General features: G+C 43.1%; 1 protein-coding gene across 11 annotated transcripts in view; it reads right to left on the bottom strand.

Moving 5' to 3' along the window:
• Positions 1 to 23,853, bottom strand: part of tmem94 (transmembrane protein 94) — a 216,987-nt gene that overhangs the window by 119,290 nt on the left and 73,844 nt on the right. For all 11 annotated transcript variants that reach the window (XM_069929029.1, XM_069929023.1, XM_069929024.1 and 8 more), the window contains 5 exons: positions 12,376 to 12,549; positions 10,179 to 10,382; positions 7,631 to 7,943; positions 4,539 to 4,712; positions 2,822 to 2,924 (listed from right to left, as the gene is read on the bottom strand). In XM_069929029.1, the coding sequence (XP_069785130.1) occupies positions 2,822 to 2,924; positions 4,539 to 4,712; positions 7,631 to 7,943; positions 10,179 to 10,382; positions 12,376 to 12,549 (968 nt within the window). The remainder of the gene's footprint in view (positions 1 to 2,821; positions 2,925 to 4,538; positions 4,713 to 7,630; positions 7,944 to 10,178; positions 10,383 to 12,375; positions 12,550 to 23,853) is intronic.

The following is a 23,853-nucleotide window of genomic DNA, read 5'->3' as shown; positions in this document are numbered from 1 at the left end:
AAGGCAGAGTCTGAAAAGTTCTGCCATGTATCAAGTGCTGTCCCTTCAGGGGGACGGCAAGCAATGGACCCAAAGGAAGTCTGTCCCCAGGAGCGTTTGCGCCACTGCTGCGAGGGTGAAGGTCCATATAAAGCGGATGTTGTCGAACTGAAGGGGAATGGTGCGGTTCCCAAAAATCTGAATGGAGGAGCACTCTCAGTGCTGGGCCCTGCTTGCCATTGAGGGTGTCAAAGACTTGCGGTGGGGGTGGGGATAGGATGCTTACTCAGCACTAGAGTTGACCAGGAAATGCCTGCCTGACAAAGAGTCTCAGATGTAGAGGAGGCTATCATGTGGGCCAAGTGCCACAATCATCAATGACAGTTGGCCAGGACATTTCCCAGAAACCCACAGGATGGGCAGCGTTGACGGGCCTCTGCACCCCATCACTGATGGTAGTAACCTAGCTGTCCCAGGGTATTAACTTGCCTCTCCGCTGGTCTTGGTCTCGCAAGTGGCTGTTTGTGGGGCTTGCTGATATGGTCTACAATGCCACTGGTGTCCTTCTTCATTCTCCAGAGCATATCCGCCTGGGCTGGAACCCTCCAAGAGTCGCTGAAGTCCTCGTTCGTGAGCAAGAGTCTGATATCCTCCAGCAGCTGCTCCAGAAAAATCTGCTCAAGGAGCAGGCAAGGTTTGTGGCCCTTGGTCAAAGTGAGCATCTCGCTCATTAGGGCTGACCTGTCCCCCAAACCATCGGGCAATGCACACACAATGGGAGAGCCTGAAAGTGCAGGTTAACAGCTCTTTGAGGGCCACGTGTTTTCCTCACTCCAGAGGCTGCCGTAGGAAATCTACGACTCTTGCTGCTGTGTCCTGATTGAGGGCCCTCGTGACTTAGAAGTAAAAGTAGTACATGTCATCGGCGATGATGTGGCGAAGTTGGAACTGATCCTCGGCCTGCTCGAACCAGACACGTGGCTGCAACTCCAAAAATGTTGGGAGCCTGAGAGAGACCATGTGGATGGTTGCTGGCTCCGCTTGACCGAGCATCTTTGGGTCACCAATGTAGCGTTCGCGCTACACAACCATGAAGAAGAACGACACGCACACCAAAGCCTTGGGAAACAAGACTGGTTCATTGCCCTGTCCGTCGCACTGATATGGGCCCCAGGCATTGACATCAGAGCCTGCATCCTCAGAGGGCCATGTGAGAGATGACCTGGGACGACGGCTGGTGCCACCCCCAGGTCCGCGCAGTTTCCGCAGTCTTCGGCCATTTTGTGGGCCTGTGCTCGGGCCACTACAACCTGATATTTCACCACATTCTTCTAACCTTATGTATACCTGATGCAAAGAATTTATAAGGTCTGTCATATAAACCAAAACATCATCAGCAAATAAATTAATCTTATATTCCTCCTGATTAACATTATACCTTTAGAATCTTGTCTTAATAACTCTGCTAAAGTTTCTTTTGCTGAAACAAAGCTGGAGATAAAGGACATCCTTGTCTACTAGATCTAGATAATTGAAAAGCAGAAGAAATTTGTCCATTATTTACAAATTTAGCAGAGGGATTTTTATATAAAGTTTTGACCCAATTAATATAGATCCAAAACCAAATTTTTCTAATACCTTAAATAAATAATTCCATTCTAACCTATCAAAGGCATTTTTTGAGATAAAGGTATTAAACTAATCAGTCCAGCAACATTATCAGCAGATTGCTGCTTTTTTAATAAAACCCATTTGATCTATATGAATTATATTCGGTAGATATCTAGTCACTCTATTTGCCAAAATTTTGGCAATAATTTTATAATCAGCATTTAATAAAGATATTGACCTGTAAGATTAAGTTTTTAACAAATCTGTCTTTCTTAGGTATTTACAGTAATAATTGCATTTGAAAAATGAGTTTTCCTGCTTGTTTCAACACCTCCATAAAAGGAAGCATTAACAAATCTTTATATTTCTTATGAAATTCAGGCAGAAAACCATCCTCCCCTGGTGACTTAACACTTTGCAACAAACTGAGTACCTCACTAATTTCTCTAGCCGTAAATGGATCTTTTTGATCTTGACAATTTAAATTTATTTGAGACAAAAAATTGTAAATTTTAACCTCATCACCTTTAAACTGGGATCTATATAAATTAAAATAAAAAATTCTTAAATTAATCATTTATTTCTTGAGGCTTATATGTAATCTTCTTAGAATTCTTCTTAACATTAATTGTTTAGAAGTTTATTTAGTTTTCAATTGCCAAGCTAGAACTTTATACTTTTTAGTTTTCTGAATTAATTTTTAATTTCTACAGTCTCTATACTTTAAATGTATTTTTTAAAAATATAGTCATTACTTATTTATTGTCATAGCTTTTAATGTAGTTTTCTGATCTACCAAATCTCATCCTATTATTCTTTGTTTTTTTTAGGATTCAGAAACTGGTTTCAACTAAATTAAATTCCTGTCAATTCTAATGTACAATTCTATCAAAGGTATCACTCTTTCTTTATTCCTTAACCACTGGATTAGTTCTCTGCATACTGATCTAAAAAGCATTTCTTATTCAACCTTATCTACATTATCTGTACATAAAAATAGCTGGCATCAATTGCCCCCCAATATCTTCCACTCCTTTGTGTTTACTATACTCCAATCTGATTCCATTTGCAGGTTATCCAACATAATATCCTTTCTTTTAATTCCTATAATTTCTTAACATGGCTCCTTCCTTCCAATTGTGTGTATCCCTCTGAGAAATTAAGTATCTGGAATATTTAAGAGATTGATTTTTTTTACATGAAGCATGCAAATCAACTGGGAAGAACAAACCTGTCAGATCCAGAGAGGGGATAAATATCTGCGCCATCCCAGAAATCGGTGCAGGCCTCCAGGATGACGTCAGCTGTGCCATGAGATAACATCTGCACACAATCTGTGAAAGAATACAGAAAAGGGAATTTTCAAAACTCACTCCAATTTTCAGTTTGGCTCAGTGAAAGTTACTGTTCCAAAAACTATTGAATATAATATCTTTACTGAGAATGATGTTGGAAGAGTGCACTGATATAGATACCAGTGTCAATATTTTCCGATATCATCAGTAATTCAATCAAAATACAAGTAATTACAAAATAGATCAGTAATTCAATCAATAAACTAATATCATCAATACGTACAGCACAGAAACAGGCCTTTCAGCTCACCATTTCCATATCCTGGGAACTCCATCAAGTTTAGTTAAGACAACACTTTAAATCTGTTTCATCATTAGCACTTTAAAATGACAATTTGCTCAGTTTGATTTGCCCTTTTTCCATTGGCATCCCAGTTAATTGGCCGTACAGTGTCCCAAGATAGGAAACCGTTTGTGCTGTTTCCACTCAGCCATCTTTAACTGGATCACTGACTGCTTTTCCACTGAACACAGTCATCTCTGGGGAATGGAGTCTACCTTCGAATGGAACAGATGGAAGTCGTCCTTTTTCCACTGGTTTAATCAGCACACTGGAGGGGTCGATGCCAGTGTGCTGATTGTTTTCCTTTTCCACTGGACCCTTAATCGGTTAATTACCTGTTAATTCCTTAGACAAAGTGCCAGTGGAAAAGGGGCTAATGAATCACAGTAAAACATTCCAACAGACACCATTTCCCAGAGAGGAAGATATGTGAAATGCAGAACAGCCTTGGTGAAACACAGACATCTGGGCTTTGTTTCATTTTTACTGCATTTCTGAACTGAACTGAACTGCTGGCAGACACCTGCTAGAAACTGCTGCAGAGTTCAGGACAGGCATGCAAATGCACAAGCTCCAAACCAATGGGCATGTTGCACCTCCCCCAATGTTTCAGCAAGTTTCCCAAGTATTTGGACAAGCATTGACACCCTGAATTTCTAAGAGCACATTCATTGCAAAAAGATATGCCATAATATGTTAATGTTACGCCTTTTAATTGTTAAAGTAATTTTATATGTTTTGAGTGACAATACTTCAGTAATATTGATGGATATTTTATTTTTAAATGTTCCTATCCATGAGAAGTGTAAAAAAAGTTAACATTTTTAAAGAAAATAAGCCTTTTGCACCTGTCAACGGTTACTGGGATGAGTTTATTTAAATTCATTTTGCTGATACCAAAAAACTACTCAAAAATTCGCTGAGCCGAAATCATGATCTGTTGAACTAAAACACGAAGTGATGAAAGTCTGCTCCATTAAAGTAAAATAGAATAGCAAGGATCGATTTAAGATTTGGAGTCTTACAGCAGGAAAACGGGTCTTTTGACCAAACCATCAAACATTTAATTACAAGAAGCAGTTTTTAAATTTTTTTTTGTTGTTCTAAAGTTCACATCACAATTTTCTCCTTGGATTTTCTGTGTTTGATTCCTGACAGGCCTCTCAATAATGAAGTTAAACAAAAGATGCGTTAGAAAATCTCAGCAGGTCTTGCAGCATCTATAGGAAGTAAAGGGTGACCTAGGCCTTCACCAGGTAGATGAACATGTACGTCACAAGAAACTCCGAAATAATGAAAATTATATTCACCAGTCAATGTATCTCTCACAAAAAGGCTAATCATGTGACTGAGTGGTGGTCGCCTCTTGGTTACGTTCAAAAGTCGCCGAGGCACTGGCTCTTTGATCATCTCTGCTGTCGGAAGTTGATACATGGTCAGATGATTCTCTTGCTTGAAGAGTTCTTTGGCACCCGGAGTAAAGCCTAGAAAATAAAAGCCCCAAATTTGCCTGTCTTTTTTTCCAAATCAATGGAACTTCTTTCCTTACCACTTGTCTCATTCGTCTTACAGGTTTTGGCAATTGCATTTGGGCACTTTAATTAAAATTGCTAACCATCTTCAGAATATTTAATTTTCGATCACAGTCCAACCACAGGCTATGGCAAAAATGACAGTTTATATCTGGGAACTGTCCTTAATATTTTGCAATAACTTAATTATTAATAATTGCACCATCCTAAAACCTTCATTGACTATTGAAATATCCCTGGTTTATAAAAATCCAATACAAATGCAATTTCTCTATGAGGATTCTAATGGATAGAAAGCATCTTTGTGATCTGCAACAGGTTAGTTCATATTCCACTGCATGAGGACAGGAGCACACATCCCACTATACAGCAACAGTGCTGAGGTAGAGATGAAGAACAGTTTCAAGTTCTAAGGAGTGTGTATAATGAGAGGCATTGATCATGTGGATAACCAGAGGTTCTTTTCTCCCCCAGGGCTGAAATGGCTAATGAGAGGTGGCATCGCTTTTAAATGATTGGGACCAAGAACAGGAGAGGTACAAGATCCAGGTTTTGCACAGAAAAGCGGTGGGTACATGGAATGTGTTGCCAGCAACAGTGGTGGAGGCTGGTTCAATGGGATCTTTCAAAACACCATTAGATAGATTCATGAGACTGAGAAAAGTGGAGGGTTATGAATTAGGGAAATTCTAGTTAGAACCATAGAACATTACAGCACACAAACAGGCCCTTTCGACCCTTCTAGTCTGTGCTAAGCCTTTTTTTTGATCGAGTCCCACTAATCTGCACCCAGTCCACAGCCCTCCATACCTCTCCCATCCATGTACTCTTCCAAATTCTTCTTAAATGTTAAAATTGAGCCAACATTCACCACCTCAGCTCGCAGCTCGTTCCACACTCCCACCTCTCTCTGTGTGAAGTTCCTCCTTGAGTTCCCCTTTTAACCCGTGTCCTCTGATTTGTAACTCACCTAACCTCAGTGGAAAAAGCCTATGTATATTTATTCCGTCTCGACCACTTAGTTTTCAATACCTCTATCAAATCTACCCTCATTCTTCTATGTTCCAGGGAATAAAATCCCAATCTGTTTAATCTTTCCCTGTAAGTCAGTCCCTGAAGTCTGGGCAACATCCTAGTGAATCTTGCCAGCATATTTTCCATCTTATTGATATCTTTCCTGTAGTTAGGTGACAAAAACTCCTCACAATACTCCAAATTTGGCCTTAACAATGCCTTAGAAAACTTCACCATAACATTCCAACTCCTGTACTCAATACTTTGATTTATGAAGGCGAGTATGACAAAAGCTCTCTTTACAACCCTATCCATCTGTGACACCACTTTCAGGGAATTATGTATCTGTATTCCCACATCCCTGTTCCACTGCACCCCTCAGAGCCCTACCATTCACTGTGTACGTCCTTCCTTGGTTTGTCCTTCCAAAATGCAACACCTCGCACTTGTCCGCATTAAATTCCTTCTGCCATTTTTCAGCCCATTTTTCCAGCTGGTCCAGATCCCTTTTGCAAGCTTTGAAAACCTTCTTCACTGTCCACGACGCCTCCAATCTTAGTGTCATCTGCAAACTTGCTGATCCAATTTACAACATTTTCATCCAGATCATTGATATAGATGACAAACAACAATGGTCCCAGCACTGATCCCTGAGGCACTCCCGTAATCACAGGCCTTCAGTCTGAGAAGTAATCATCCACCACTACCACTCTCTGGCTTCTCCGGTCTAGCCATTGTCAAATTCAGTTCACCATCAATACCTAGCGTCTGAACCTTCCTGACTAAACTCCCATTGGGAACCTTGTCAACGCCCTTACAAATGTTTTGTCCATGTACAAAACATCCACATCCACAGCCTTTACTTTGTCAACGTTTATGCTAAACACCTCGAAAAACCCTTTTCTTTGGCTTGGCTTCGCGGACGAAAATTTATGGAGGGGTAATGTCCATGTCAGCTGCAGGCTCGTTTGTGGCTGACAAGTCCGACGCAGGACAGGCAGACACGGTTGCAGCGGTTGCAAGGGAAAATTGATTGGTTGGGGTTGGGTGTTGGGTTTTTCCTCCTTTGTCTTTTGTCAGAGAGGTGAGCTCTGCGGTCTTCTTCAAAGGAAGTTGCTGCCCGCCGAACTGTGAGGCGCCAAGATGCACAGTTTGAGGTGATCTCAGCCCACTGGCGGTGGTCAATGTGGCAGGCACCAAGAGATTTCTTTAGGCAATCCTTGTACCTCGAAAAACCCTATTGATTGGTTAAAACACTACCTACCATGCTCTGATCTCTAATCAGTTTCTGGTTATATCAGATATCTTAGAACACCTTCCAATAATTTACCTACTACTGATGACAACAGAACAATGTGAGCTACCCTCCAATCCTTTCAGCACCACACCTGTGGCTAAGATATTTGAAATATTTCTGCCAGAGCCCCTGCAATTTCTTCACTAGCCTCCCTCAAAGTCCAAGGGAATATCTTGTCAGGCCCTCAGGATTTATCTATTGTTCTTTTCTTTCTCCTCTATAATCTGTACAGGTTCTACAACCTCTCTTCTTGTTTTCTTTACTTCCCACAACTCTGTGCCCATTTCCTGAATGAATGCTGATGGAAAAAAAAATTCAAGAGATGTTAGAGTAGATTATTTGGCCGGCACAATAATGTGGGGCTTGCACTGGGTCTGTGTTCTATGTCTATGCAAGGTGTCGTTCCTCCAATTTGTGAATGGTCTCAGCTTGACATTAAATACCTGCAGATACTTCTTTGGAAAATTAGGATCAAAAATCCACAATGGAAAGACGAATCCTCTATGATGTTACATATTCAAATGAGCACATCCTTAGAAACAGAAGACAAGCTACATACCTATGAGCCTAGCTAATTCACAGAGACCCCAAGGAACATGGATTGGCATGGCCGTGCCCGACGTCTCTTGCAGGGCAATATTGCACAGGTGATCAGAGAAACGGCACATTTGCTCAGTGACGGTGGAATAACACAGGTTGAGGAGGATGTTGAGACCCAATGGTTTCAGTGAAGAGATGTGGAGTTGCCAATTCGAGTCATCGAACTGAATGCTGGCTGGGTTCTGCTGGTCCTGTGAGAGGCTCAGCATTTCCAGGTGGTAATCACAGATATAATCTGCTTCCAAGTCCAGGTCTTCACCAATACCACTCACCTGCAAAATCACCACAATCAGATACAAACTGACTTGACTCTCGTGCCACATAGAATAATACAGCAAAGTACAGGCCCTTTGGCCCTCAATATTGTGCTGACCCATATATTCCTTCACAAAAAAAGTTTTTCTGAACCCTCATTACCCCGTAACCTTCTATTTTTCTTTGAACCGGTGCGGACTCGAAAGGCCAACATGGCCTGTTTCCGCTCGTAAATGGTTATATGGTTATGGTTATATGTGTCTGTCTAAAACCCCTTTTAGACAAATGATTGGAGTCGGGTATTATCCGCCTTTTGAGTGCTTCAGCTAGCTGTGTGAACACATTGAAGGCAGATGGTGGGGGAGGGGGGTCCTGAACTTACCCAGCTTTAATCCACTGATGTAGGTAGCATCAGAGGTGGAACATGGCTGTAGTACACATCCCGCCTCTTTTGCTTTGAGAAGCCGGCTTGCTGTGTTAAAGGACTCACCCAGCCAGCTTTTCTTCTGTTCTGTGTGAACAAGAAAGCCAGCTTCCAGAGGCAGATCGTATATGCGGCAATAACGCAGCTTTTCAGAGTAAAAAGAGCACAAGAATCTCTTAAATGCCTCCACTGTTTCTGCCTCCACCACCATCCCCACCAAGGCATTCCAGTCACCCACAACTCTGCAAAAAGACTTACCTCTGATGTCTCCCCTAAACCTCACTTTGTATACATGTCTTCTAGTGTTTGCTGATCCTGCCCTGGGAAATAGATGCTGCTGTCCATCTTCTCTATGCCTCTCATAATCTTTTAGACCTCTATCAAGTCTCCTCTCATCTTTCTATGATTCAAAGAGAAAAGTCCGAGCTCTGCTAACTTGCCTCATAAGACTTGTTTCCCAATCCAGGCAACATCCTGGTAAATCTCCTATGCACCCTCTCCATAGCTTCCATATACTTCCTATAATGAGGTGACCAGAATTGAACACCAAAGATTTGTAGAGTTGCAACATGACTTCTCTACTCCTGAATTCAATCCCCCTATTAATGAAGTCCAGAATCCCATAGGCCTTCTTAACTATCCTATCAAGCTGTGCGGCAGCCTTGAGGGATGCATGGATTTGGACCCCCAAGGTCCCTCTGTTCAATCACACTCTTAAGTAACCGAACATTAACCCTGTACTCAGCCTTCTGGTTCGTCCTTCCAAATTGCATCACCTCACACCTATCTGGATTGAACTCCCTCTGCCACTTTTCTGCCCAACTCTGCATCCTGTCTATATCCTCTTCAAAAACCTTCAGCTCCATCCACCACTCCTCCAACCTTCATGTCATCCACAAACACTGACCCATCCTTCTGCCTCTTCATCCAGGTCATTTATAATAATCACAAAGGGGTCCCAGAACAGATGCTTGCGGCACTCCACTAGTCACCGACCTCCAGGCAGAATTATTTCCTTCCACTACTATTCTCTGCTTTCTTCCTAAAAGCCAATTTTTTTATCCAGATAGCCAAGGTTCCACTGATCCTGTGTCTCACGACATTCTGCATAAGTCTTTCATGGAAGACCTTGTCAAATACCTTGCAAAAATCCATGTAGACCACATCTACTGCCCTACCCTTATCAATTTCTTTTGTACCTCCTCCAAAAACACAATCTTGTGGTTTCAAGGTCTGCTGTGGGATTCATTGACACTAATTGCCAATATTTTCTGCCCAAGAAAATGGCAGCCGCAGCCTCATTCAAAGTAGTTAAGAAATTGATAGATTTTTCAAGGGAAGGGGAATTAGGGTAACAGGCAGGCAAGGGAAGCCATTCATGGTGGATCAATCATCATGTGCAGATGGCCTACTCCTGCTCTTACTTCTTATCAAAAAACTAGGTTGACAAATAACACCCATGTTTTCACTGTTATTACAGTACCAGCGACCGAGATTCAAATCCCATGCTGTCTGTAAAGAGTTTCTACCTTCTCCCCGTATCTGCGTGAATTTCCTCTGGGTACTCCAATTTCTTCTCACCCTTCAAAACATACCAGGGTTGTAGGTTAATTAGGGTATTTGGGCAGCATGGGTTGGTTGGCCAGAAAGGCCTGTTACTGTGGTGACTGTCTATATTAAATTAAAATTAAATTAAGAATCCAAATTTGAAAAAAATCTATGGATTTATGAACTATTCCCAAGTACAAGCCATTTAAAAAATGATTGAATGGAAAAGTTAATCAAAAATAAAAAGAAAACACGATTAATCAATTTTAATTCTCATTACCTGTGTCACATCTTCCTCTCCTCCTCCCGTGTCCCTGCTGAAGCTGACATTGGACCCTGACAAGTGCTTCCATTGTCGAGTGACACTGCGTTTCCTTGACCGCGGAGTACTCTCAGTCTTTTCCTCTTTCTCCTGTCCAACTTCATTGGTGATGTGTACAAACTCCAGATTGGTATTGGGCAACAGAGCATCAGCTTCCCTGGGCTAGGTATCAGTATCAAAAAAATCAACAAACTACTTAGAACCATATTCAACTTTTTATTTTCAAAGACTAAGGCTCTTTATACATAAGAGCTTCTTTCCTTTAGAGGCCTATCCAATTTCCTCGGAGTCCACTTTAAAAGTGACCTGTCCAGGACATACATCTCCTCACCTGTCATGAAGGCGCAACACTGATTGCACTTCCTGAGAAGACTGAGGTGGGCAAGGCTTCCAGCCACCATCCTGTCAACTTTCTACAGGAGCTCTATTGAGAGCATCCTGGCGAGCTGCATCAGTGTGGTGCGGTTTCTGCAGAGCATTGGACCACTGACTCCTCATATCTGTGTGGATTTTACCCTGGGGTCTCCAGTTTCCTCTCACCATTCAAAAACGAACCAGGGGAGTAGGTCAATTGAGTGTAATTGGGCAGCATGGGTTCATGGGCCAAAATGCCTTGCTACCGTGATGTTTGTATAAATTTTAAAAAAATATCGCTGAAGCTCCTATCTGCACCTTTTCATTTCCTTACTCCATTCTTGCCACTGGGAATCATTTCTACTCAATCTCATCGGAGTTCCTAAATGGCAACAGTGCTCAAGATGGCAGTAACGGAGCACAAAACTAAAAAGGTCCAAGGCTGAGTAATTTCAAACCTTCAATCGTTAAAACGCATGTTTGTCCTCTGTTGAAGAACTTTTTTTTAAAAAGTTCAAGTGATTTAGCATCTATTCGCCAAATCATAAAGTCTGGAGGTTCAGGACTGATTAATGCTCAGACTACTTCTATTTCTAGAAGAGTCCCATAGATGAGGGAGGTCAAAGCAATAGGCAGTCTGCTCCTCTATGGTAGTGATAGGACACTAGTTTAGTCATACAGTAGATGCATTCTGATGGAAGGATCTGGTTTGGGCATTGGGCATTGTGGAGGGAGTAAATGAAAGGATCTATAGCACAGTGATGGTACACTAAACAGGACATATGACAATTCTAGCCCATGCAACACATTTGTCTCCACTGCAATTAGCCACATGCATTTCCTGGCTATCTGTTTTTGCTGCAAATTGCTGTGTGACCTGTTGAGTTTCTCCAGCACTTTAGTCTCCAGCAGATCTTCTTGTTAAACTCCATTTGGCTGCTGTCCCTACAAGTGATGCCACCCTGAAGCAGCTTTATTCCTCTCCTGGAAGGAAGTTCCATGAGAGTCTGGCTCACTGCTCTCCCTCTGATATCTCAACTGCTTTCAAGCTCTATGTCTGTCTGATCACCCTGACTCACTTCCACAGCCATGTGTCCTTCCAGGTTCCTTGTTTGTGCAGCAAATTTCTCTCCTCCTTCCCCCCCCACCCCATCTTTTTCTTCTGTTTTCCAGATGTCCGATGACCTGAAATGTTGACTGCCTTTTACTTCCTATCTATGCCTGATGTGTGACCTGCACTTTTGAGAAATGCATTAATCAATTTATCTATCTTTTAACTAAAGACCCCAAAATAAATTGTGAATATTCAGAGCTTTAAAGATAATTGATGGTGTAATTATGTGTTAATGTTCTATTTGCATTTGCAAATAATTTCTTTAACAGGACAGCATGGTTAAATAGCGGTTAGCGCAAAGCTGTTACACCACTAGCAACTGGAGTTCAAATTCGGCACTGTCTGTAAAGAGTCTGTACGTTTTCCCTGTGTCTGCATGGGTTTCCTCTGGAGAGCCGGTTTCCTTCCACCATTCAAAACAGTTGTGGGCTAATTGGGTGTAATTGGGTGGCATGGACTTGTGGACTGAAATGGCCTGTTACTGTGCTGTACACCTAAATTTAAAAATAATCTCTTTATAAAATAATACTTTTTAGTTGAAATGAAAATTTCTTAGGTAGAGCAAAGTCTTTTCCTCAACAGTTAATCTTGAGCATGTAAGAGCATGACATTTTCCTGTTGCCCAGATAAATATCTGAACAGCAACTCTGGTACCAACATGAACATAATGGTATGGAAGACCCGCACCTCATCCTTCTCTTCTTCCATCTCTGGGTGACAAAAAGATCTCATGGATAAGTCATCTTTCAGGTCCTCGAGGCTGTCATGAGGTGGCTCCACACGTCCACTGAAGAACAGAACAGTTTCCGGACTGGGATTGGGCCAGGATAGTATTCCTTGCTTGTCCACACAACAAAGCACCTAACAATTGAAATTGACAATTATATCCCTGAATTGGCTGCCAATATAAGTCTAAAATACCTGAGGTAGCAACACAGACCCAAGGCTAGAATTTAGATCAAGGGAAGATTTTGAACAAACTCGAGGGGAAAAATATTTTTCACAGGTGTTAGAGGACTAGGACAATGAGACCATTCTGGATTTAAAAGCTTGAAGCAAACTGTAGTAGAACTATGGATCATTCTTTCAAAAGGAGAGCTCTAATAATAGTCATTAAACTGAGATCAACAAGAGTCTCAGTAAACAAGGAAATGGAATTAAACTATTGATCAGCCATGAGTTATACTTGTAATGTCTGCTTTCAATTCCAAAATGAAAATTCACCTGGACACATGTATCTGGGTACAGTCAGTCACATCGCATTGGAGAACATTTACAAAATTTAGCCCACCACCTCTGCACTAATCAAAAATGGCAATCCAAACCTGGAGCAGCATGGTTGGATAGGTGTTAGCACAACGCTATTGCAGCGACAGTGACCTGTGTTTGAATCTGCCGTTATCTGTAAGGAGTTTGAACATTCTTCCCATGACTGCATGGGTTTCCACCCATGTTCCAAAATAGTATGGGATTTGTACATTAATTGGTGTTTAGGGGCAGCACAGACAGGCCAGTTACCTTGTTGTGTCTCTAAAATTAAAAACAGCTTCCAACACTGGGTCTGCAGACCTGTAAGTCATAGCTCTTCAAGCCTATATCCAAGTACTTTCTAAATGTGATGATAGTCTCTGCCTTTATATGCACAGAATTTCAGGCCCCTGCCACATTTTTGGAGAAGACAATTTTTGTAATTGTAAACACCAATGCGGAGAAAACCTGCCCCAACAGCCCTCCTTTTGATTCTTTTCATTCGATTATACTTCCCTTTTGACAAGAATTCATGTTGGGCACAGGGATGTGGGCCAAAGGGCCTGTTTCTGTGCTGTACCCTGTTCTATTGACTTAACATTTCCTGCTGTCATTCATCATCTTTCTTTCCTTTCCTTCCTGCTTTTCCCTGCCAGAGAAATGTTAAAAAATGCCACAATGTCATATTTCCAGCTCTAAAAACAGATACCCAACCTGAAACATTAACTCCATTTTTTTCTTCGAATTCAGCCTCTCGTAGATATCTTCAACATTAACATTATCACAAGAACTGCTTTCCAAGAATAACAACCATTACCTCTGAATAAATAGCAGAATCTTTACCAGTTCTCAATGTGCTAATTTTGGGGCAGTGTTAATGATTCAAATTTGTTAAACACCATGTTGGGTCTGCAAACTTGATAGTGCCAAAATCAAAGATGACACAATGTGCTTGAGCTTCATTGTCCAAATCCAAGGGCTTAGAGTCGGGGTGGGAAAACCTTTTTGGTTGTGGGCCATATACAGTTTTACAAACTCCCGTTTTAGTAAAATGGGTTATTTCCTGTAAGACAGGAGAGACTGAATGATCACAGCTAACATTTCACACAAGCACAAGTCACAGCTCAGTGATAATTCGATACACTGGAAGAACTGAGGGAAGGTTTGTCACAGTCTGTCCAGAATTCGATACATTGTCAAAGACATTGTGATTTTGCAAGGGAAAACCATTCTGACTGCTGGAGAAAACAGCTTTTTGAAGCAGCTCTTGTAGCCCAGCCATTCTGTGTAATTCAGAGCAATGCCGGCTCTGTGAAAGACTGGGCCTTTTCAATGTGCCAGGAGGGTCTTTTTGGGAAGCAAAGTGCTTCATTTTCATTGTGACAAACAATGGGGGTCACTTGGAGAGACTATTTCATTTTAAGCGTGACTAGCAGTGAAGTTACTTGGAGAGATCAGTGTCAGGGTCTTGGAAGCTTCGTGGAGGCCGCCCAGTTCAAGTCTTGCCAACAAAAGGACCAGAAGTGTTTTGACCACAGCTCGTGTGGATGGACATTTCTTCAAAGGCAATGCAAGAAGAATCCATGAGTCTGTAGCAGCCAATACTACACACACACACACACACACACACACACACACAAATTAGGAAGCTTATATTGTATGTGCAGAACAGAATTTGGAGCTTTGTGATCGATAACATTTTAATTCCTTTTTGCAAGCTAATTCAGAGGCTTGGGTGTGCGTGTAAAAGCAGCGATGGATATTGAACGGATTTTGGTGTCACCATCTCCTGCAGAGTTGCAGAAGGCAACAAAGGATGATTTGTTGAATATTGCTCAACAGTTGGGACTTGCTAAAGGAAAATTATCCACGAGAACAGTGGAGATAAAAGAAATTATAGTAAGGAAATATGTAGAGAGGAGAAAATTTGAAGATGCGAAGTTAGAGAATTTCCTAAGAGTAAATCCATTAAGCAGCAGCTGGTATTGGAAAGGATTAGGTTTATAAAATTGAGTTAGAGGAAAAAGTTTGAGTTAAAAAAAATGGTTAGAGTGTAGGAGTTTAGAAACAGTTATTATTTTAATTGAAGGAGTTTAGAAATGGTTATTATTTTAATTGCAGGAATTTAGAAACAGTTATTATTTTAATGTTAGGAGTTCTGAAATAGTTATAGAAGGTAGAAAGAAAAAACAAGAAAAAAGCTAAAATGTTCTTTGTGTAAAATGACGCATGAAAAACAGCAGAACAGAGTAAACAAGATAAGAGGAATTTAAGAAATATGCACGTTTACACACAAAGAGCTTGTTTAATAGGGGGTGGGGAAAGGAGGTGTGAGTATGGGAGTGTGAGTATGGGATAGGAGAAAGTCGGAGTCAGTCAGGAGTCAGGCGAATAGGGAAAAGTGCCAAACCAATCCAAGAAGGATAAATGTAAGAAGAATGTAAGGGGAGGTGAATTGAAAAATGTATAAAAACAAAGAAGCTTCCCGCCCTCTGTGTACTTTCCCAAGGTAGGTGGAGAGTACCCAACCTTGCAATGTTGTGAATGTAAATAAATGTTCTTTGTTCTCAACTTTTGTCTCGAGCATATTTTGTGAACGTGAAGGCACTTCTCACAACTTGGGGGCTCGTCCAGGATCACACTCTCTCCACTGACTGGTGCTTGTCTGAAAGGGGGTTGGTGCACCCCGGCTGATTTAGCCGGACTCCTGGTCATCGAGTGTCCGGCCAGTGGACGTAGCGAGTGATATCCGAGAAGAGACTTTGAGAACAAAGGACGGGACAGCCGTGCGAGTGACGTGCTGGGAAGGCTCGACAGCCGGGTAAGAATGATTTATCCACCATGGGTGGGGGAGGGAGCAAAAAGAAAGGTCTGAAAATAGGACCGATTGATAGAATTCCCCCGGGAAGCCCATTGGGGAGGCAACTTTATCCACCATGGGTGGGGGAGGGAGCAAAATGAAAGGTCTGAGAATAGGACCGGTTGATAGAATTCCCCCGGGAAGCCCATTGGGGAGGAAATTAATGAATTGGGGTGCGGGAAAAATCCGTGGGAAAGATAAAAAGAAAATGATCCAGTACTGTTGCCACGAGTGGCCTGAGTATCCAATTAAGGGGTCTTCAGTATTTTGGCCAAAATATGGTTCGGATGAGGATTGGGTATGCCAGGCGTTGAATACCTGGCTTTATGAGTATAGACCCGAGGACTCCGAAAGTAGAGATTATGCTGCCTGCTAGTTGTTTGTAGAATTTGACCAGATGGTGATGAATACAAGGGATCTGGCGAAATCTAAGGAACAGGAGCCTTTGGCTCCTCTTCCTGAAAATTGGGACCCCTTGCAGGCATTACCTCCACCATTTCCTGAGCCGGCTCCTCCCTTGCCCTCTCTTCCCCGCCCGCTTTATCCTCCCCTTCCTATGTCTGCCTCTCCAACCCCTCCGAGACTCATCAATGAAAATGAACGAGAAAACACGATAAGGACTAGGTTACAAGCTAAGGGTCCTCCGCCGCCTCTTAACCCCCAGGTATATAACCCAAACTGTGTGGGATTATTAGAAGACCAGTGTGAAAAACTTCATGAAGAGAAGGCCGGGGAATTTGCTTTGGGTCCCAGACATCATAAGGAAGATCCAGTTCCATCAGGAGCCTGGGGACCGGACCCTTCTCAGGCGCAAATGTTTCCCCTTCGCGAGGTACCCTTGGGAGGTCCAGGGGGTGGAATAGGCTTTGTAAATGTCCCCTTGACTAGCACAGAAGTGAGAAATTTTAAACGGGAAATGAAGTCTTTAATTGAAGATCCTCAAGCCTGTGCGGAGCAATTAGATCAGTTTCTGGGACCTAACATTTACACCTGGGACGAGTTAATGTCTATATTCAAAGCTTTATTTTTTTTTAGATGAGAGAGGAATGATTCGACAAGCTGGAATTAGGGTGTGGGATCGGGTACACCAGGGAGGTCAATTCACACCCGGATGGAAGAATACAGGGTGAACCTGATAAAGGGAGTGAGGGAGTCAGTACCAAAAGGACAAAATTTTAAGAAAGCATTCGAGGTTCCCCAGGGCCCAGAGGAAACCCCCTCGGCCTTTTTGACTAGACTGCGGGCAGCAATACAACAAAATGGAGGATTGGATATAGAGTCACCAGTTGGGGAACAATTAGTTTTGACAGGATTTATTACAAACGCAGCCCCAGATATACGAAAGAAACTTCAAAAGACTGAAAATTGGCATGAACAGGGATTATCCCAGCTCCTACAAATATTCCAAAGGGCATATGTCCAAAGGAGTGAGGATAAGCAGAAAGGAAAGGCGAAGATATTAATGCAGGCAGTAAAGGAAGTCGTAAATGGACAGCAGGGAAGTCAAAGACACCGGACCAATGGTCCGGGTGGATGGATGGGAATGAGAGAAAGAGGAGGGCCAGGATTTGAAGGATGGGACGAACCCCAGGGTCCCCAACCACGTGCGGGGGCTCCAAGAGGTGGTCCCAACAAAGGATGGCAGACAGGGCCCAAGGTTTGTTACTATTATAAAAGAGAGGGACACTTCAAGAGGGAATGGCCCCAGAGGGCCAGAGACACACTATCCTATGTCCTGATGGAGGAGGAAGATTAGGGGAGTCAGGGTTCTCTCGTAAAGAGTGCCATGGGGCAGCATGGAGAACCATTGGTAAACTTAAACATAGGACCCAACAAAGAAGATATGATTTTTATGGTAGGCTAAGGAGCTGCTCGATCTAGTATTTTAACCAAACCCAAGGGAACAGTTTTTAATGGGAGGGTGATTATTTCAGGGGTCGGGGGATCTAACTTTGAGGTTCTTGAATTAAGGGGCCTTAGGATACAAATGGGGAGAAAAGTAATAAGGGGAGACATTCTACTGGTTCCCCAGGCAGGAGTCTGTCTGCTGGGACGGGATTTGCAGGATTTATTGGGTATCGGGACCTGGCCTCAAGGAAAGGGAATTGGGGTCCAGTTCTACACATTGACACAAGATCGCGAGTTGATCGACCCCAAGGTGTGGGCCAAGAAGGGAAATAGAGGGGGGTTGGATGTTCCCCAACTTCGGGTCACGCTAAAAGACCCCAATCAGATTGTCAGTCAAAAGCAATATCACATCCCAATGGAGGGAAGGAAGGGACTGCAACCCGTAATTGATCAATTATTATTGGATGGGTTACTCGAACCCTGTATGTCCCCCTTTAACATCCCAATACTGCCAGTACGAAAACCAGACGATACTTATCGGCTGGTACAAAACCTATGAGAATTAAATAAGGTGATTTTGGCCCGATACCCCGTTGTGCCTAATCCTTATACAATTATGGGAAAAATAGATCCAAATAGTAAATGGTTTAGTGTGATAGACCTGAAAGACGCCTTTTGGGCTTGCCCTCTGGATGAGGGTAATAGGGACATGTTTGCCTTTGAATGGGAAAACCCATATACTGGACGAAAGAACGAGTATCGCTGGACAGTTCTCCCGCAAGGCTCTACAGAGTCCCCTAATCTGTTTGGCCAGGTATTAGAACAAGTGTTGGAAGAAGCTCCAAAAAGATCAGACTATCAACTAATACAATATGTAGATGATTTATTAATCACAGGAAAAGAACAGGAGGCTGTCAAACATTATACAGTGGATATGTTAAACTTTCTGGGAGAATAGAGGCTGAGAGTAAGTGAGGCGAAATTGCAATTTGTGCAGCCAGAGGTAAAATACCTGGGCCATCTAATTAGTCAGGGGTGTCAGCGAATAAGCCCGGAGAGAATATGTGGCATTTTGCAGGTCCCACCTCCCAAGGATGCCCGAGAGCTCAGGAAGTTCCTTGGTCTGGTGGGATATTACTGAATTTGGATAGAAAATTATTCTAGTTTGGTAAAATTTTTGGATGATAAGTTAGCTGGCCTAGATAATTCTCTTGTTGTCTGGACAGAGGAAGAAATGGAGGGATTTAAGAGGATAAAGAGTTGTCTCGCCAAGGCTCCAGTGTTGGCATTACCTGATTTGAATAAACCATTTGACTTATTTACTAATGCAAAGGATGGGACAGCTACGGGTGTATTGACCCAGGAGCGAATAGGGGTCCAGCAACCAGTGGCGTTTTTGTCCAAAGAATTGGACCCAGTTTGCCGCGGATGGCCGGAGTGTGTCCAGACTATTGCTGCCACCGCTGTCCTGGTAGAAGAGGGTCGAAAGATTACCTTTGGCGCACCCATGACTGTCCATACCGGGGAGGTGGTTGACTGATTCAAGAATTCTAAAATATGAGACAATTTTGATGGACCGAGATGACCTGACGCTGGTTACTAATCAGGACCAGAACCCAGCTGCATTCTTAGTATCTCCGTCAAGTGAGACAGCCTATGATCAGATGGAACATGAGTGCTTGGAAATAATAGATTTGCAGACTAAGATCCGGAGCGATCTAGGGGATGAGCCTCTATGTGAGGGAGAGAGATGGTTTATAGATGGTTCTTCTCATTGTATAGAAGGAACTCGTTACAGTGGATATGGCATAGTGGATGGAAAAGATGGTTCTGTTATCGAAGCTGGTCGCCTCCCCGGTCTCTGGTCAACTCAGACATGAGAATTATATGCGCTGTGTCGAGCCTTCCAGGGACTGCAGGGGAAAGTAGGAACAATTTACACAGATTCTAAATATGCTTTTGGAGTTGTACATACCTTTGGAAAAATTTGGAAGGAATTACAGTTAATTACAGGAAAGGGCCAAAAATTAGTCCATGAAAATTTAATAACCAAATGTTTGGATGCTTTAATGCTGCCTAAGGAGGTGGCCGTGGTCCATGTCCGGGGACATCAGGTAGGGGAAAGTCCCGAAGACCAAGGTAACAGACAGGCAGATGAGGACGCAAAGGAGGCATCCATGGGAGTAAACTTCAGCTCACCCGCCTGTGTGCTGAGACAGATCTCTCCTGGTTTAAATGTTTACCCCTGGCTTTCATTTGTATTCGTACCGCTCCCCATCGTGATATTGCCGTCTCCCCGTATGAAATGATGTTCGGCCTTCCTTATCTGGGCTCCCATACAGACCTCCCAATACCGCAGCCAAATGACCAATTTATATCTAAGTATCTGCAGGAACTTTCCACCACGTTGGCTGATCTGAGAAGGAGGATTCTAGCGCAGACACCGCCTTTGGAATTCCCCATACATACCATTCAACCCGGTGGCTGGGTATTGATAAAGAGTTGGAAAGATGTTAAATTGTCGCCAACCTGGGATGGTCCTTTTTGTGTCCTTCTAGTTACAGATACTGCTGTATGAACGCGTAAAAAAGGGTGGACTCATGTCCAGAGGGTGAAACGTTATCACCAGCCCCTCGAGAATATCTCCACTGACCTAGAAGGCTCATATTGGCAGTCGGAGCGATATCCTAGCGACCTCAAGCTCACCCTGCGACGAAAAATTTGATTTGTGTATAATAATAATGTCCTAGTTTGTATTTTTCTTTATTTTCCCCATTGCTTTCGCCTCCACTCCGTCTTGTTCCCAATGTGTTAAGTCCTTTTGGAAGAGGGGCAGCATTTCGGGTAATGTTGAGCTTAGGGAGATAAAGTATTTTGAGAAGTGGACAGGGACGAAGGAGGGTTGTGCAGTCCCAAGAAAGAACGACAATTGTTCTTTTGCCTCCGAGACATATACCATTTTTCTAAGTCTAGGAGAGGGTTCTCCCCTAGGTAGGTCAAGAAATAGATTCTTCCCGTCCTGCCCCCCTCCCCGGGACCCTGCTATGCCTCTGATTTCACTGCGGGCAGGTTCTAAGTATAGTGGTACCAACATGATCACCGTTTTGCCACATGAGTCTCAAAAGAACTTGTACGAGAGGGCAAGAATACAAGCCAATAGGCATTGATTTACATCAACTTACCATCCAGGAGCTTGGGGTCCGTAACTGTTGGATTTGTAGCGGCCCAACCCGGGATGGAACTTGGCCATGGAGAGGTGAGCCATTAGATGATCGTACACTTCTTGCCTCCAATCTTTCCACTAGCACTTCTGGTCGATCCCATGAGTCTTTGAAGTTGGAAAATCATCCACAAGGCTTTGAGTGCTTGGTAAAAGAACACGGCAGGTACCCAAAGGGCGATTTGGCTTGCCGGCGCTGGAATAATATCACTAGTGGAAATTGGGTTCCAACCCTGCCTACCGGCTTCCTGTCCCTTTCTAATCGATCAGATGTTCCCTTGGTTCCCATTAATGACACATCTGACCTTGCCGACGTTGAGTTTTGGAATTGCACTGGTTTCAACCTTTATCAGGCCATTCCTGTGCTGACATCCTTCCAGCTATGCACCCGACGGCTTATATTGGATTTGTGGGAATATGGCTTATACATACCTTGAACCCAACTGGAGTGGCACTTGTTGTATTGGTATGATTCAACCACATTGCCATCTTCTTCCTCCAGATTCTGATGAACATATTTCCACTCGATTACATTCCCCCATACAACGCCGTTCGGCTGAGATCAGCAAATGGGGGGATGATTGGCCCCCTGAACGCATAATTTCATACTATGGACCGGCTACGTGGGCACAGGATGGTTCATGTGGGTACCGAACTCCAATTTACATGCTTAATTGTCTAATCCGTTTGCAGGCTGTCCTAGAAATAATTACTAACCAGACAGCTACTGCCTTAGATTTGTTGGCAGAGGAACAACAGCAAATCCAGGCTACCGTTTATCAGAACCGCCTAGCCCTGACTATTTATTGGCTGCAGAAGGTGGTGTGTGTGGCAAGCTGAATCTCTCCAATTGCTGCCTTACAATTGATAATAATGGACAAGCTGTTAAAGATATCTCTTCAGGTATACGGAAACTCTCCCATGTCCCTGTGCAAACATGGCACCCCGCCATTGGCTCATGGTTGTCTACATGGTTTAGTGGCTCCTGTCATGGATACATTCAGCACTTATCTTTTCTGCTTTTATACTTCTTGCCTTAATACTGATCCCTTGCATCCTTCCTTGCCTCCAGTGTTTGGTGAGACGAGCCATTCGACAAATCAGTCCCATTATGGTTCTGCAACAACAGGATTATGCTGAGGCGGCAGAGAACCTTCTGAAACTATGGGAAAAAGGAACCTCTATTATTTAGACAGGTTTGAAAGCGTAGCTCTTTTTAAGGGGTGGATTGTAGGAGTTTAGAAACAGTTATTATTTTAATTGAAGGAGTTTAGAAATGGTTATTTTAATTGCAGGAGTTTAGAAACAGTTATTATTTTAATGTTAGGAGTTCTGAAACAGTTATAGAAGGTAGAAAGAAAAAGCAAGAAAAAAGCTAAAATGTTCTTTGTGTAAAATGGCGCATGAAAAACAGCAGAGAGTAAACAAGATAACAGAGGAATTTAAGAAATATGCACGTACACACAAAGAGCTTGTTTAATAGGGGGTGAGGAAAGGAGGTGTGAGTACGGGATAGGAGAAAGTCGGAGTCAGTCAAGAGTCAGGCAAATAGGGAAAAGTGCCAAACCAATCCAAGAAGGATAAATGTAAGAAAAATGTAAGGGGAGGTGAATTGAAAGATGTATAAAAACAAAGAAGCTTCCCGCCCTCTCGGTGTACTTTCCCAAGGTAGGGAGAGAGTACCCAACCTTGCAATGTTGTAAAAAATGTTCTTTGTTCTCAACTTTTGTCTCGAGCATATTTTGTGAACGTGAAGGCACTTCTCACAAGAGGATGCAGAGAGGCAAATGAGGCAGAGGAAAGAAGAATGCAAATGGAGTTAGAGAGACAGAGGAGGTTCAAGGCAGAGCAGAGACAAAACAGGGTTTTACTCTGATTGAGAAGTTTGTAGTTGGAGAGGTGAGGTTAGTTCCTCCATTTGATGAAAATGAAATTGATAAATACTTCCAAAATTTTGAAAAGGTAGCTGGAAGTTTAAAATGGCCACGAGATCAGTGTCCCTCATGTTACAAAATGTAATTAAAGGGAAAACACAGCAGGTTCACCCAGCCCTTATCTCAGAACAAGCTGGTTATTGAGATAGTAGACTGTTGTAATAGGCTGAGCGACCGCGTAGGTAAACAGGATGAATTGCTGCAACACATGGCTGGTCCAAGATGGCGTGGGCTCCCCTTCACTGCTGAGAAGGAGCCCATGCCTAGTGCCATGTGGAGACTATAAAGCGCTCCACTTCTGCGTAGCACAGAGATGTGGCGAATTCAAACCAATAAAGTTATTCTTTGGTTCACCCTCACGCAGTCTGGACATCTCTTTACTTGGTAGCGCTGCCACAGCATTTTGAAACCAGAATCTATCACACGCAAATGCAGCAACCAGCTGAATCCACAGTTGCAATGTCGGCAACCAACGTGGTGGGCTTACATCTCCAGCTGTTCTGGGCAAGCCAGCCCAGGAACTGGCTACAGCTGGCTGAGTCACAATTCCACATCAGGGAAATTATTTCAGAGGACACCAAGTTCTGGCACGTCATCAGCTGCCAAAGAAAGTTCCTTCATAGAAAACCCACTGATTGAGCGCAAGTACGAGCAGTTTCAATGTTTCCTCCTCAACTCCCTCGAGCTCAGCTTGCATGAGCGAGCCATCAGAATCCTCACAGGGCCTTCCCCTCCGAGCTCATGCACGAGATGGTGGCCCTGGCAGATGACCACACAGACTGTTCGAGGTCCTATTCCTATTAAAACTACCAGTTCACGTTTCCTCGGCAGTTTTGGACATGGATTTCAGTGCCCCACCCCTCAAAGCCAAGGAGGCAAACAGGCTGTTCCACACGCCACAGCAGAGCTCTCTCCACATTCAACCAGTCTACACAATTGGTGCCGTCACCCTGTCCAGTTCACTAGAAACACCAGCAATAGCTGCGACACAGCAGGAACGTGAAGGGAGCGCGGAGAAGAAAAATGATTACTGTTTCTATCACCGCCAATGGGGC

The sequence above is a fragment of the Narcine bancroftii genome, chromosome 3 (assembly GCF_036971445.1).
Source record: "Narcine bancroftii isolate sNarBan1 chromosome 3, sNarBan1.hap1, whole genome shotgun sequence".
Taxonomy (NCBI): domain Eukaryota; kingdom Metazoa; phylum Chordata; class Chondrichthyes; order Torpediniformes; family Narcinidae; genus Narcine; species Narcine bancroftii.
The sequence above is the reverse complement of the archived record's forward strand: the minus strand, read 5'-3'. Positions and strand labels throughout refer to the sequence as shown.